Below are 13856 nucleotides of genomic sequence, written 5' to 3'. Positions count from 1 at the left end.
TAGTCTTCAAAGAAGTAAACGTTTGCTCACTATCTCCGATTTTTTCCCCAAGGCAAAAATGTTTAATGAATCGACAAATTAATGAGTGGATGAATAAATACAGTAATTATTCTGAAAGACGCTTGCATCATTGCTCCTGTTTTCTTCTTCTTATTATTATTGGAGTGGAGCTGATTTCCAGTGTTGTGTTGGTTTCTGCTGTATAAGAAAGTGAATCAGCTACAGGTGTACATATATCCCCCCCTTTTGAGTGTTCCTCTTTTCTCATGACTCTTTCCTTAGCAGTTGTAGAGAGGGAGGAACAGAGATTTCTGGTAGGCCACGTCCCGGTTCCCATCACCCCTCCCCAGAGTGCCGTGTTTGCTGTAGTTGATGAACCTGCACTGAAACATTAACAACCGCCTAAAGCGCCCAGTGTGCGTAGCGGTCACTGTTAGTGTGACTCACTAAATGGGCTTGGAAAAAGGTGTAATAACAGGTTCCCATCATTAGAATATCACCTAGAATATTTTCAGTGCCCTAAAAGTCCTCTGTGCTCCATGCAGTCATCTCTCCTCCCAACCCTGGGCAATGGCTGATCTTATTACTGTCGCCATAGCTTGACATTTTCTACAACGTCAAATAGTTGGAATCATGCAGTATGTAGCTTTTTCAGATGGGCATCTTTAATTTAGTAATTTGTATTTAAGTTTCTTTCACATGTCTTTTGATGATTTGTTGGTTCATTTCTTTCTAGTAAAAAATATCATTCTATTGTATCACAGTTTACATATCCATTTACCTTCCAACAGACTTCTTGGTTGCTTTTTGAGTTTTGGCAATTGTGAATAAAGCTGCTATAATGGCCTTGTGCGGGTTTTCATGTGAATATAAGTTTTCAATCCCTTTGGATAAATACCAAGAAGCAGGATGGCTGGGTGTATACCAAGACTATGTTTATTTTTATAATAAATTGCTGAACTGTCTTCCTGATACCTTACCGTGAACAGTGTCGGATTTGACATTGCTGCTGCTGCTGCTAAGTCGCTTCAGTCGTGTCCGACTCTGTGCAACCTCATAGACGGCAGCCCACCAGGCTCCCCAGTCCCTGGGATTCTCCAGGCAAGAACACTGGAGTGGGCTGCCATTTCCTTCTCCAATGCATGAAAGTGGAAAGTGAAATGAAGTCACTTGTCATGTCCGACTCTTCGAGACCCCGTGGACTGCAGCCTACCAGGCTCCTCTGCCCATGGGATTTTCCAGGCAAGAGTACTGGAGTGGGTTACCATTGCCTTCTCTGATAATTATACATTGTTGTTATATAATCCCTAGAACAGAGTTTAAACTGAATTGTTTGTTGTGTAATCATCAGTTTTGGGCTTAAAGAAAAAAAAAGCAAACACTTTATGTGACTAAGACTGAGGAATGTAGAGAAGAAAAAAAAAGTTTGCCCTTTCCTCCTCGGTGAGAGCCCCAGACCACTTTCTTCTCCTTGGGGACCCTGGACTTCTTATCGACCTGCCTAGGAATTGACTCTCTCATTCCTAAATGGATTTTCCATTTTTCATCCTGACCAGCAGTGTATGGGAGTTCCCACTGCTTTATATCCTCATCAGCATACAGTGCTGTCAGGATTCCAGATGTGGTCATCTGAAGCTGTATCTCACTGTCGTCTTAACTTGCCATCCTCTGGTGACACATGATGTGGTGCATCTTTACATATTTATTGCCATTTTGTATACTTTTCTTTCTGTTGAAGTGTCTATTAAAATTTGGCCCTTTAAAAAATGGACTGTTTCTTTTTTTTGAATTTTAACAGACCTTTGTATGTTTCTGCCTGCAATGCAGGAGACCTCAGTTCAATTCTGGGGTGGAAAGATCCACCGGAGAAGGGATAGGCTACCTACTCTAGTATTCTGACTTGGAGAATACCATGGACTATTCTCCAGCATTGCAGGCAGATTCTTTACCAGCTGAGCCACAGGGAAGCCCTCGATGCACTTACGGGATCACAAAGAGTCAGACACGACTGAGTGACTTTCACTTTCACTTTGTATGTTTGGATAATAGTCCTTAATCAGATATGTCTTTTCCCCATGCTTTCTTTCAGTCTATGGCTTGTCTTCTCATTATCCTGATACTGTTTTCACAGAGCTAGGTGAGTACATTTAGTGAAGTTCAGCTTATCAATTATTTCTTCCATGGATCATGCCATTGGTATTATGTTATCACTATACCCAAAGTCATCTAGATTTTCTCCTATGCCTCTTTTAGAAGTTCTACTAGCCTTTTATTTTACATCTGGGTGAATGGTTCATTTAGAGATGATTTTTATGAAGAGCTTTGTGAAACTCTGAATCTAGATATATTATTTTTGCATATGGACATCAATTACTCCAACACCATTTGTTTAAAAGACTATTTTATTCCACAGTATTGCCTTTGTCCATTGTCAAAGATTAGTTGACTGTATTTACGGGGATTTATTTCTGTGCTTTTTATTCTGTTCCCATGGTCTATTCTTTCACCATTACCACACTGTCTTGTTTACTGTAGCATTATTGTAGGTCCTGAAGTCAAGCAGTATCAGTCTTCCAGTTTTGTACTTCTCCTTCCATATTTTTCCTACAGATTGAATCTTTTGCCTCTCCACCTAAATTTTAGAATCAGCTTGTCCGTATTCACAAAATAACTTGCTGGGAATTCTGAATGGAATTGCATTGAATATATAGATCAAGTTAGAAAGAATTGAAATCTTGACAATATTGAGTCTTCTTATTCATGAACAAGATATATCTCTCCATTTGTTTAGTTTCATTTAGATTTTATTCATAAGAATTTTGTAGTTTCTCTCATATAAAACATGCAAAATTTTCATTTGACTTAACTATGATATTTCATTTTGGGAGGTGCTAAGGTAAATTACATTGTCTTTTTTATTTCAAATTCTGCTTGTTTATTTTGGTATATTGGCTTTTGTGTATTAATCTTTGAATCTTGAAACCTTGCTATAATCTTTAATTACTTCCAGGAGTTTTTCTTTATTTGATGATTTTTTCAGATTTTCTAAGTGAAGATAGTGTAGTCTGTATGCAAATATAATTTCTGTCTCCCTTACCAATGTGAATATTTTTATTTACATTTCTTGTCTTATTATATATTGGAAGCAAAACCTTCCAGTGTGATGTTGAAGAGGAGTGGCGAGCGGGGACAGCCTTGCCTGATACCTGATACTAGTGGAAAATCTTCGAGGTTTTCATCTTTAAGTAAGATGCGGTGTGTGCATGCGTAGTCATGTCCAAATCTTGGGACCCTATGGACTGTAGCCCTCCAGGCTCCTCTGTCCATGGTACTTTCTGGGCAAGAATTTCCCAGGTATTTCCTATTCCACGGGATCTTTCAAACCCAGGTATCAAACCTGTGGCTCCAAAACTGCAGGCAGATTCTTTACTGCTTGAACCATCAAGGAAGCCCCCAAGTAAGATGTTAGCTACAGTGTGGTTTTTTTTTTGCTAGATATTATTGAGCAAGTTGAGAAAGTTTCCCTATATTTTATCTGCAAGTTTTTATGATAAGTAAGAGTTGAATTTTCTCAAAGGCTTCGAGAAACACGTTTGTTACAACCATGTGACTTTTCTTTTTCATCATATTGATGCAATGAATTACAGAAATCAATTACAGAAATTGAGTTTTAAAAGTTTAGCTTTGCATAATTATAATAAATGTCAAATGCCTGAGGTTTATAATTCTTTTTACACACTGTTGGATTCAATACACTAGTGTTTTGTTGAGAATGCTTGCCAGAGGATGAGATGGTTGGATGGCATCACTGACTCAATGGACATGAGTTTGTGTAAACTCCGGGAGTTGGTGATGGACAGGGAGGCCTGGTGACCATGGGGTTGCAGAGTCGGACACGACTGAACGACTGAACTGAACTGAACTGATCCTGCTTGAGGACAGTTTCTCCTTCCTGAAAGCCTTCTGACTAATCCTGATATCAAGTGTATATTATGGAAGTGGATCTGGTAGGATCTTTCTATTGTTAAGTTCTAATCCTGTTACCCTAAAATGTAAATTGTAAGAGTGGGTCTGGTAAAATTTTTACAACCTTGATACATTCTTTTGATTTGCTGTAATAACTAATTTTAAAAGTATGCAATTCCTTTGCTGAAGACTACCGAGTGGGGCGCTCTCCATCCCCCTTCCGATGTCTGTGTCAGAAACTTTCCCTGTCCCTTTTCATACTTTAATAAAACTCTGCTACACAAAAGCTCTTGAGTGATCAAGCCTGGTCCCTGGTCACGAAGCTAAAAATCTTCTTCTTTGGAAATCGAGAATTCAGCACTGTTCACTGTAAGCTACCAATTGTAGAGTTATCCATTCAGCTGAATCATGATGTTCTAACTGGGGACCCTCAGAAGCAGGCAGGTGAAACTGAAGTGTTGTAAGGATGCACTTCTGACCCAGGGGACAGTGTGAACAATGGCAGGAAGATACCCAAAGTTCTGCTGGGCCCAATACTCCGTGTGTGATGGTTCAGCCCTGAGAAAGCATATAAGGAAGAAGACATTAAGAGGGAGGGAAGGTCAGATGGAAAGGATTTTATAAACTCTAACCGGGCTTCTCTGTCCATGGCATTTTTCCAGGCAAGAGTACTGGAGTGGGTTGCCATTTTCTTCTCCAGGGGATCTTCTTGACCCAGGGATCGAACCCTGGCCCTCCTGCATGGCAGGCAGATTCTGTACCGACTGAGCTACCAGGGAAGCCTCAAACTCTGCTAGTTCAATTCAGTTCAGTCGCTCAGTCATGTCCGGCTCTTTGCGATGCTATGAATCGCAGCACACTAGACCTCCCTGTCCATCACCAGTCCCCGGAGTCCACCCAAACCCTTGTCCATTGAGTCGGTGATGCCGTCCAACCATGTCATCCTCTGTTGTCCCCTTCTCCTCCTGCCTTCAATCTTTCCCAGCATCAGGGTCTTTTCAAATGAGTCAGCTCTTCGCATGAGGTGGCCTAAGTATTGGAGTTTCAGCTTCAACATCAGTCCTTCCATTGAACACCTAGGACTGATCTCCCCTTTAGGATGGGCTGATTGGATCTCCTTGCTGTCCAAGGGACTCTCAAGAGTCTTCTCCAACACCACAGTTCAAAAGCATCAATTCTTCTGTGCTCAGCTTTCTTCACAGTCCAACTCTCACATCCATACATGACCACTGGAAAAACCATAGCCTTGACTAGACGGACCTTTGTTGGCAAAGCAATGTCTCTGCTTTTTAATATACTGTCTCCAAATGTCTACAACATCAGCAAAGAAAACCCACCTCCAGGAAATTCACTTGAGGGAGGGAGATCCCAGCATGGCTCTGAGCCGGCCTCATCAGGCACTGTTGTTCCTGAGGGAGTTGATGACCCAGCTCAAGGTCCATGAAGAGGCCCCCACACCACCCTCTCTGCTCTGAACAGAAGTAAAAGACTTGAAGGCAATTTGGTCAGTTCCAGGCCTTCAAGAGGCTGTGCCATTCAGGCGCCACTGTGCTTTTTGATCCTCCTACCCTCTGATCTGATAAAACGCAGTATCACCCAACTTTGATGAACTGACAAACAACATGGGCTTTATGTTTTACTCTTTTCAGAACTTCAGAAGGAACCCTGATGCAGTACAAGTCATACTAGGCTAGGGGGAATCAAAGAGACACAACACATTCTCATCAAATATTCCTTACCATCAACCATGTTGCCAGAAAGTTTAGCAGAGAGTTGGGCCACATCTCACTTCCGTTTCTGGGGAGGTTTTCATTGTGAAAGTGAGAGAAATAGTCAATAGGCACAACTCCTGTCTCCAGACAGGCCTCAGACAAAGGAGATTTCCTCTGGTTTTATGTTCATTGTGTAGGTGTTATGCAGGTATAGAGATACATATGTAACCCAGAGGAAACAAGACACAGTTCTCAAAATTGCTTTTTTCCTCATTAATGTTTTGCTGAAAGTTTCCCCCACTTATCAGTTGGGAGAAAATGCTTATTGATTTGACTTACCCAAAGTCTATTTAAGTGGCTCTCCATCCCAGAGATTAGTGACATTTGCCTCATGCCTAAGGGCGGGCAAGCATTGCAAATGAAAACAACAGTCCTTGCAGATTTCAGGAGTCAGCTGAGCAAGAGGAAAGATGTCCACTGCTCACCTGTCTGATCCATATTGACCCCATCCCTCCCTCTGTGTCTGTCCCAGTCGTCTGTCTCTTCCACGGAAGGAAAGACTTCTTACTCCTGAGCTTTAAAAACTTTTCCATCGAGAGGTTGGATTGGATGGTGACTGCAACCATGAAATTAAAAGACGCTTACTCCTTGGAAGGAAAGTTATGACCAACCTAGATAGCATATTAAAAAGCAGAGACATTACTTTGCCAACAAAGGTCCATCCAGGCAAAGCTATGGTTTTTCCAGTGGTCATGTATGGATGTGAGAATTGGACTGTGAAGAAAGCTGAGCGCCGAAGAATTGATGCTTTTGAACTGTGGTGTTGGAGAAGACTCTTGAGAGTCCCTTGGACAGCAAGGAGATTCAACCAGCCCATCCTAAAGGAGATCAGTCCTGGGTGTTCATTGGAAGGACTGATGCTGAAGCTGAAACTCCAATACTTTGGCCACCGGATGTGAAGAACTGACTCATTGGAAAAGACCCTGATGCTGGGAAAGATTGAAGGCAGGAGGAGAAGGGGATGACAGAGGATGAGATGGTTGAATGGCATCACCAACTCGATGGGCATGAGTTTGAGTAAACTCAGGGAGTTGGTGATGGACGGGGAGGCCTGGCGTGCTGCAATTCATGGGGTCGCAAAGAGTCGGACATGACTGAGTGACTGAACTGAACTGAACTGAACTGATACATATATAATATATATATATATATATATCTGCTATATATCTACATATTTACTATACACCTATAGACCTTATATATATGTATTGTATAGTCCCTGATGGCTCAATGGTAAAGAATCCACCTGCAATGAAGGAGATGCAGGAGATGCAAGTTCAATCCCTGGGTCAGGAAGATTCCGTGGAGGAAGCAATGGCAAACCACTCCAATATTCTTGCCTGTAAGACTCCGTGGACAGAGGAGCCTGGCGGTCAACAGTCCATGGGGTCGCAAAGAGTCAGACACAACTGAGCACACACATGCAATACTATCTGTACCTCAAATTTAAAATAAATTTATTGGAAAATGCCAAAGATTTTTTAAAAGATCAAGAAGGGAAATTTTACATTTGGGAGGAAATTTTCACATCATTGAGATGAAAAATAAAATTTGGAAAAGAATTTTCATATTAGGGCTTTCCAACTCAAAAATCCGGGGTTTGCAGAAAGGCTGGGATAGAGCTGGTGGATGATTCTGGAGAGCTTCAGTGGGTCACCCTGCCTGTCGCTCACCCAGTGATGGTCAAGTTTGTTTCAACAGTCACACAAGTACCACACATCTAGCTCCCATGGAGCCATTCACGGACAGGGGGGTGCACAGCGGCAGGTCTCTGCTCTCTAAAACCTACCCTAAAGCACACGGTAGAAAAGTAATAAGAAGTCAGAGACAGGGTGGTTGGGCTTTCTTGTGTATTTGACGGTCATGGTATTGGTAGAAGATTTGTAATCCATGTATGAACCTTCACAAATCTTCCGTGAGCTAGAAGATTCTGGTGGCCCATCTATAATCTCCAGAGACTCTTTATCACAGTTGAGGCTGTTGGAGCAGAGGGAAAAGCAGGCATCAGCCTTTGGAATCGTGGTCCCTCCGGCAGGCAGCCTCCCCGCCTGGACCCGACCCAGTCACATAGCTTTCTCACCAGACTTCTCAGGCCTGATGCCCACAGGGAAGGAGGCTCACCCTTCTGGAGAGGGGCGTCACCCAGGACCCTCCCCTCACACGACTCCACATCTCCCGGGCAGCCCCACTGATGGCTCAGGGAAGCCCACCCAGGCCTCTGGGATCAGGACCCACTGGAGGGCACAGTACGGCCAACCCTGAAGACTGTTTCCATGGATAAGCAGAGTCAGGTGAGGCTCAGAGACGAGTGTGTAACTCCACTCCTGGTCCACCCTCTGCACCCCTGGCACAGGGGGCCCAGGACCCACTCTTGGCCTCCAGGACCTGCAGGGCGAGAGGGGCATCCAGCTCTCCCTGCGGTGGGCAAAGTGCACACACGGGGTGTCACGCTCCTGCTGAGGTCTCCATCTCCTCCTGCCCATCAGACCTGACCCCGCTCTGTCTTCCTCTCTCAGCCCCCAGCGTGTGTCCCACCCAGGAGGGAGGTTGGAGCCTCTCTGGGCTAAAACGAGACCCGGAAGAGACATCTCACCAGGACACACCCCTGACACTCTCTAAGTTAGTTTAGCTAACTTTTAGTTAGTTAGCTGTGCCCTCCTCTGTTTAGTTAGTTTGCTCTTAGACTGATTCCTTCCTTGGTGCCAAGGACAGTGAGAACAAAAATAAATCTCTTCAAAAGTGGAGAGGTCATTCAAGGGAAGTTTTTCATATAATCTATCCCTCTGACCATGATAGAAATATGATGCAGGAAATGCCTGCTCCTTCAGCCCTGGCGTGTGGTTTGGATAGATGGTCTGAGCCCTGCAGTGAAGCAGGCATCTCTAGGTTGTCCTCCGCACACAGAGCTGCTCCTCCAACTAGTGGGAGATCTGACGTCATAGAAGGTCTGGAGGGCCAGGGCCTTCAGTCACAAGATAGCATCACCTGTCTCAACCACCACCCTAGACCACATGTGGCCAGCCATAGAAATGTGGCTCCTGCGATAGTATCTATGAAGACTGACCTGCCATAGAAGTGCTGTAATTTATTGCTATGTTGGAAATGCTTTCTGTTGCCACATCATTTCGTTCACTTTTCCTGTTATCATTCATTTACTCTTTCTTTCTTCCAATGGTTCATTCATTCATTTATTCATTCATTAGTTAAAAAACTATTCCCTGACCCCCCAAAGATTAGGCTGCTTTCTCTAGAGCAAATTTAGGCATCAGCAGGAGTGATGTTATGCTGCCAATTCCCCCGGAGTTTTGCACGGATTAATGGATGGGGCACAAATCCGAGAAAGATCTGCCCAGCTGTGGACAGAGTCAGAGCAGGGGTTTCAGGTGTGATGGAAACGTTCTTCCTCCAGCGAAATCATGCACTAGGAAATGAGGACCCTAAGCAGCAGGTGGTGAGTCTGGGAGAGGTGGGAGGTGCCTTCCAGGCAGAGGGGACAGTGTGAGCAAAGGCTCAGAGCTGCCCGACAGTCTGGGGGGTCTACAGCTCAGAGTGTGCTGGCTCAGCTCAGAGAAGGGGCAGGGGGAGAAGAGGTGAGAAGGGAGGGGAGATCAGGGGTCCCCTGAAGGGATGTGAAAGCCATGCAAGGAGGGTCCGCTTTATGCAGAGGGCAGGGGGCCATGCAGGGTCATCAGCAGGAGTGAGCTGGAGTCAGGATGTGTCTGGATGTGTGTGCTGGATGGTGCAGGGGGAAAGGGAAGGGGCAAAGAGGGACACCTTCCCATAAAACCACAACATCAGCAAAGAGCACTTACTCGAGATGGCGTACTTCCAAAAGAACTTTGTAACCTGGGTCCATGTTGATGATCCAGAGGCATTCTGTGTGCAGTCCCAGATAGGGGACGATCACTCCATATTCCTCTTCATAAAAGCCCCCACACAAATTTTTATCTTTAACTGAAGAGAGAATTCCAGGTGCCCAGGAGCAACACCAGGCCAGTGGGGGAGGTACCACCCCTGGGCGCCACACCACTGTACATGGTCCTAACTTCCCCTTCCGCCCATCACAAAGGAACCTCCAGGGTCTAAGTCTGGAATCCCCCAAAAGTGACTCTTATCTTGTACTTGGCAGAACATAGCAAACCCACACACATCTTACTGCAATTTGTTCTGACACCTGAAAATAGAAGAACTTCACACTTGCATGATGAAACATTTTTCATCAAGTGAGGATAAAGTCAGTACTTTCCTCAGGGGTGTTTATCATCAAAAGACTTCTTATTTGTAAAAAATGCTCAGCGAGTACCTGGGCCAGAAGTCACCAGGGAAATCAATCGATCATCAATCGATCAATTATCAATCATCAATCAGCCCTCTCATCAGGAGGAAGCCGGTCCCTCTGCCCAGCACCCCTCCTGATGCCAGCACACCCTCTGCCTGGACACGGTGATGCCCCTTCGCCCTCCAGGCTCTGGCCATTGGAGGCAGTTCTGTCATCCGGAGACACCTGTGCTGTGGAGAGGTGGTCCCACACCCGCCTAGTGAGGCTGTGCGGGCAGGAGGGCAGAGGAGGCTTTTGGGCTGTGGAGGAGGGAAGGTGGGGAGGGGAGGAGGAGCACGGTGGGAGTCATGAGAGGTCGGGGGGATGGGACCCTAAGGACTGTTAAATCTGAGGCCGACAGCTCCGGAAATGCCAAGTTCCTTTGACCAAAATGGTAAACCAGTACCAGTGCTTCCAGGAGAACTATTCAAACTGCAACCCCCAAGCACTTCTCTGTGTGATGAGTGGGGAAGGATGGAATAATATTTGTGCACTTACAGGGAAGACCATCAGTTGAATCCAGTGTGGCTGAAAAACAAAACAACAAAAAAACCAGAAAGTCAAGATGACAAGATGGACGTTACGGAAGAGTCAAGCCTTTCGCAGAGACAATGTGGAGAAGGGCTGAGTCTCAAGGGAGGTGCAGAGCACAGACAGGAAAGCATGGCCGTCCTCGTCCCCGGGACGAACCTGGTCTCATAGCGGCAGGGCAGCATGGAGGTCTGGCCCTCCACCTTCGGGACTCCCTCATCCAGCTGCTTTCTCCTCGTCTCTCCAATTCCACCACGTCTCCTGTGATGCCCCCTCTCCGGAGCCAGTTAGAGGTCAGCACTCGGGATGCTGACCCACCTGTCCTGATTTCCCCAGGAATTTCCCAGTCTGAGCATTGTAAGATCCTCTCCCGAGAAATCTCTCCAACCGGGTCACAACAAGACATTTCATCACTCTAATGAACGTGAACTGTTTGGACAATTCTTTACTGAGGTCAGTGACCAGTTTGAGGTTGAACAAAATGAAATCGATTTTCCACTGGAGAGAAGTGAACCATCTGAGTTTATGAAGTTTCACTGTATCAGGGAACTGAGTCTGGGGCTTGGGTCAAGGGTGCTGATTCAGCCCCTCAGGCTCCACCATTGATGAGACCCTGGCTTGTCCTCATGATGTGATCAGTGGGTACAGACAGTGCAGGAATCAGATGGCCCTGGGGCTCAGAGCTGCTCGGATGAGACCTGGATGGCTTTAGACAAGGCATTTATTGTCACAAACCTCAGTCCATTTACCTGTAAACTGGAAATTTAATAGTAACAACCTCCTTGGTTCCAGAGGACAGTCCACGCATACACAGATCAGTGTCCAGCCCAGAGAGGCTGACCACTATGCTCCCTGCCACTGTCAACCTCCCACCACATTCATCTCCTTCCCCATAGACACTGCTTTCCTCAGTAAATTGAAATCAACAAGTGCTCTGGAAGCTATGTGACCAGAGATGTCAACCAGAACACTGGGGTCCATCTCCAGCTGCCCGTCCTGAGTACCAAAGTGGCATAGGATGGGGGGCCCCACCCTCCATGCATGAATGGGGCATCCATCACATCCGCTCTGGAAAATACAAATCGAGGTTTCTCTGAAAGCAGATCTCAAGGGCAGAATCACACATCTTCCCATCATGGACCCGCACGTACAGTGACCTCCTCTGATCTAGAATCTGAGGTCCCAGCTTTGAAGCAGAGGAACAAGAAGCCCCTTGTAGGAGTTCACCCCAAAGCATGCTGCCTTGATCTGTTGATTTGAACTGATGATGCTTAAGAAACTGCAGACGCAGGAAGGGCTCTGATGGACACATTTCTCCTACAAGCTACCCACAAAGTGTCCCAGGAGAGAACCGTGAGGCCCCCAGAGCAGGCAAACGGGAAGGTCCTGATCACAGGAGACTGGGATAAATGCTAAGAGGGATCTGTGCTCACACGCTGACAGCACAAGCCCGTCCTTCCACCTGCCTCCCACCTGGCTCCTAGTCATGACCACAGTTGCCTGTAGGGGAGCAGGGGATGGGGAGGGAAGCAGAGTGTGGGCTGATGAAAAGAGCAGTCTGAGCAGAAAAGGGGGGAGAAGAGGGAAGGACAGAATGAGACCCACAGAGAGCAAGGGAAGAAGGAAGGACACAGAGGCTTCCCTGAGGGCACAGCCGTCCCCTTCTTTCCCTCCAGCACCGAGAATCCTCATGGATCCCTCCGCGTTCAGTGCAGGCCCAGTGCCCAGCCCCCTGCAAGGCTAAGACCTCAGTCAGGATGTCCTCAGCCCTGCTGGGAGCTGCTGCTCCTGCTGGTCAACCCAGAGTTCGTGTTGCTGCCACATCTCCCTCCCGGGGTCAGAGGCAGAGCACCCCATCTGTCCTGGGACTTCTTCAGGGGCCCCTGTTTCCCTTTGGATGCCCCCTCCAATCAGGTGCAGCCCGAGTCCCACCTCCAGCACCCACACCATCACACTTCCAAGACCCCTGCAAAGCTGCCCACAACTGGCTCACCTCCTCCAGGTCTGGACTGAGGACTGGCTGTCCCATCGGGCATCCCAGGGGCTATTGGCATAAGGCCGAGGTAGAGGGGAGACAAAGGGCCCAGAAAACACATATCAGAACAAGGAGGGAGAGCCCAGAAAATGTCTGAGAGTCATTATATGCTCAGCCGTGGGTCATGGCCATCCTGATGGACCCTCCTCCTCCAGGCCAGGCTGAGGGCGGCATCTCCTTGGAGGAGGGCAGCTTGTAGACCCTCTTCCACGGCAACAAGCGAACTGCACAGATCTCTAGGTGAACAGGAAGCAGAGACACCCCGGGGGCAGGGGGCTGGGGGCCAGGCTTTACCTGTGCTGAGCAGCAAGGCCCAAGGGATGGCGCTGGACAGCTTCATCTTCGCAGCCTGGCCCTGGCCTCAGCAGTGAGCCTGGCCCTGGAGGCCTGGGGCTATATACACACAGCGGCTGACACCTGATCTCCTCCTCCCCTGGAGCCCAGCCTCGCAGGGCTGCGGGAGCCCCGGGTTCTTTAGGAGAAGGGGGCTGCCTGCTGCATCCCCTTGTCTTCACCAGAGATTTTCTGTGTCCGTTCCCACCCGAACTGGGAAATGATGGCCTGTTCCTTCTCTCCCTCTCCTGTCTTTGTGGTCCTCGATGAAGGCTGACAAATTAGCCACAGACCACCAGGATGCCCTGTTTGCAGGGTCCTCTTCCCTGGGGTTCAGCTACAGCGTGTCCACCCCTAGTTCCTTCATAAACCTCAATACGACTTAGATGGAGAGGAACTGAGACCCAGAGAGACCACGGGACTTGCCCACATCCCAGGGCGCCAGTGGCAGAAGCAGGACCAGTCTGACGTCCTGGCTGCCTGGTCTGAAGAGCCCTCCTGCATCACTCAGGGCAAAGGCAGGTAAACAGACCCTCGCCTGTTCCAGGTGTAGGTCACGATTGGGGGGGCAGCTGGAGGACATGTCAGCCTGTGTGTGGTGCGTCCACAAGGGAGAAAGGTACGCACATGTTGACATTTGTTCTATTTTTATACCAAGACCCACATGGTTCAGACTAGTGAGGGTGTTACAGTTATAAGAACCCAGAAGAGCTCCTTGTTGAAAACATGCATCAGAATCTCAGCATGTGGAGGATGTATCAGCCAAATTTCTACCAGGTAATGAAAACCAAGGAAATGAAAACATGTCCACACAGAATACTGAGCATGAATATTCATAGTTGCCTTATTCATATCAAAGAGTGGTAAAAGCCCAAATGTCCATCCATTCATCGTCGAATGC

At 47.0% G+C, this 13856-nt stretch overlaps 1 protein-coding gene across 1 annotated transcript; it reads right to left on the bottom strand.

The window, feature by feature from the left end:
* Window positions 1–7528: 7528 nt before the first annotated feature.
* On the bottom strand, window positions 7529–12962 carry SPADH (spermadhesin family member). Its single transcript, XM_065920145.1, has 4 exons — window positions 12917–12962; window positions 10555–10584; window positions 9551–9692; window positions 7529–7715 (listed from the first exon to the last, which is right to left on the bottom strand). The coding sequence occupies exons 1-4, from the start codon at window positions 12960–12962 to the stop codon at window positions 7529–7531; spliced, it is 405 nt and encodes a 134-aa protein (XP_065776217.1).
* Between the last annotated feature and the right edge of the window lie 894 nt (window positions 12963–13856).

Source organism: Muntiacus reevesi, chromosome 2, assembly GCF_963930625.1.
Source record: "Muntiacus reevesi chromosome 2, mMunRee1.1, whole genome shotgun sequence".
Taxonomy (NCBI): Eukaryota; Metazoa; Chordata; class Mammalia; order Artiodactyla; family Cervidae; genus Muntiacus; species Muntiacus reevesi.
This window is presented reverse-complemented; position numbering and strand designations above follow the sequence as displayed.

What these genes read in the sequence shown, in the direction of transcription:
- SPADH (XM_065920145.1), bottom strand. Translation starts at nt 12,962, where the DNA reads ATGAAGCTGTCCAGCGCCATCCCTTGGGCCTTGCTGCTCAGCACAG. An exon ending in TTCAACTGATGGTCTTCCCT is followed by an intron (nt 9,693 to 10,554) that starts GTAAGTGCACAA and finishes TTCTCTCTTCAG; the next exon opens with TTAAAGATAAAAATTTGTGT. An exon ending in TTGGAAGTACGCCATCTCGA is followed by an intron (nt 7,716 to 9,550) that starts GTAAGTGCTCTT and finishes CTGCTCCAACAG; the next exon opens with CCTCAACTGTGATAAAGAGT.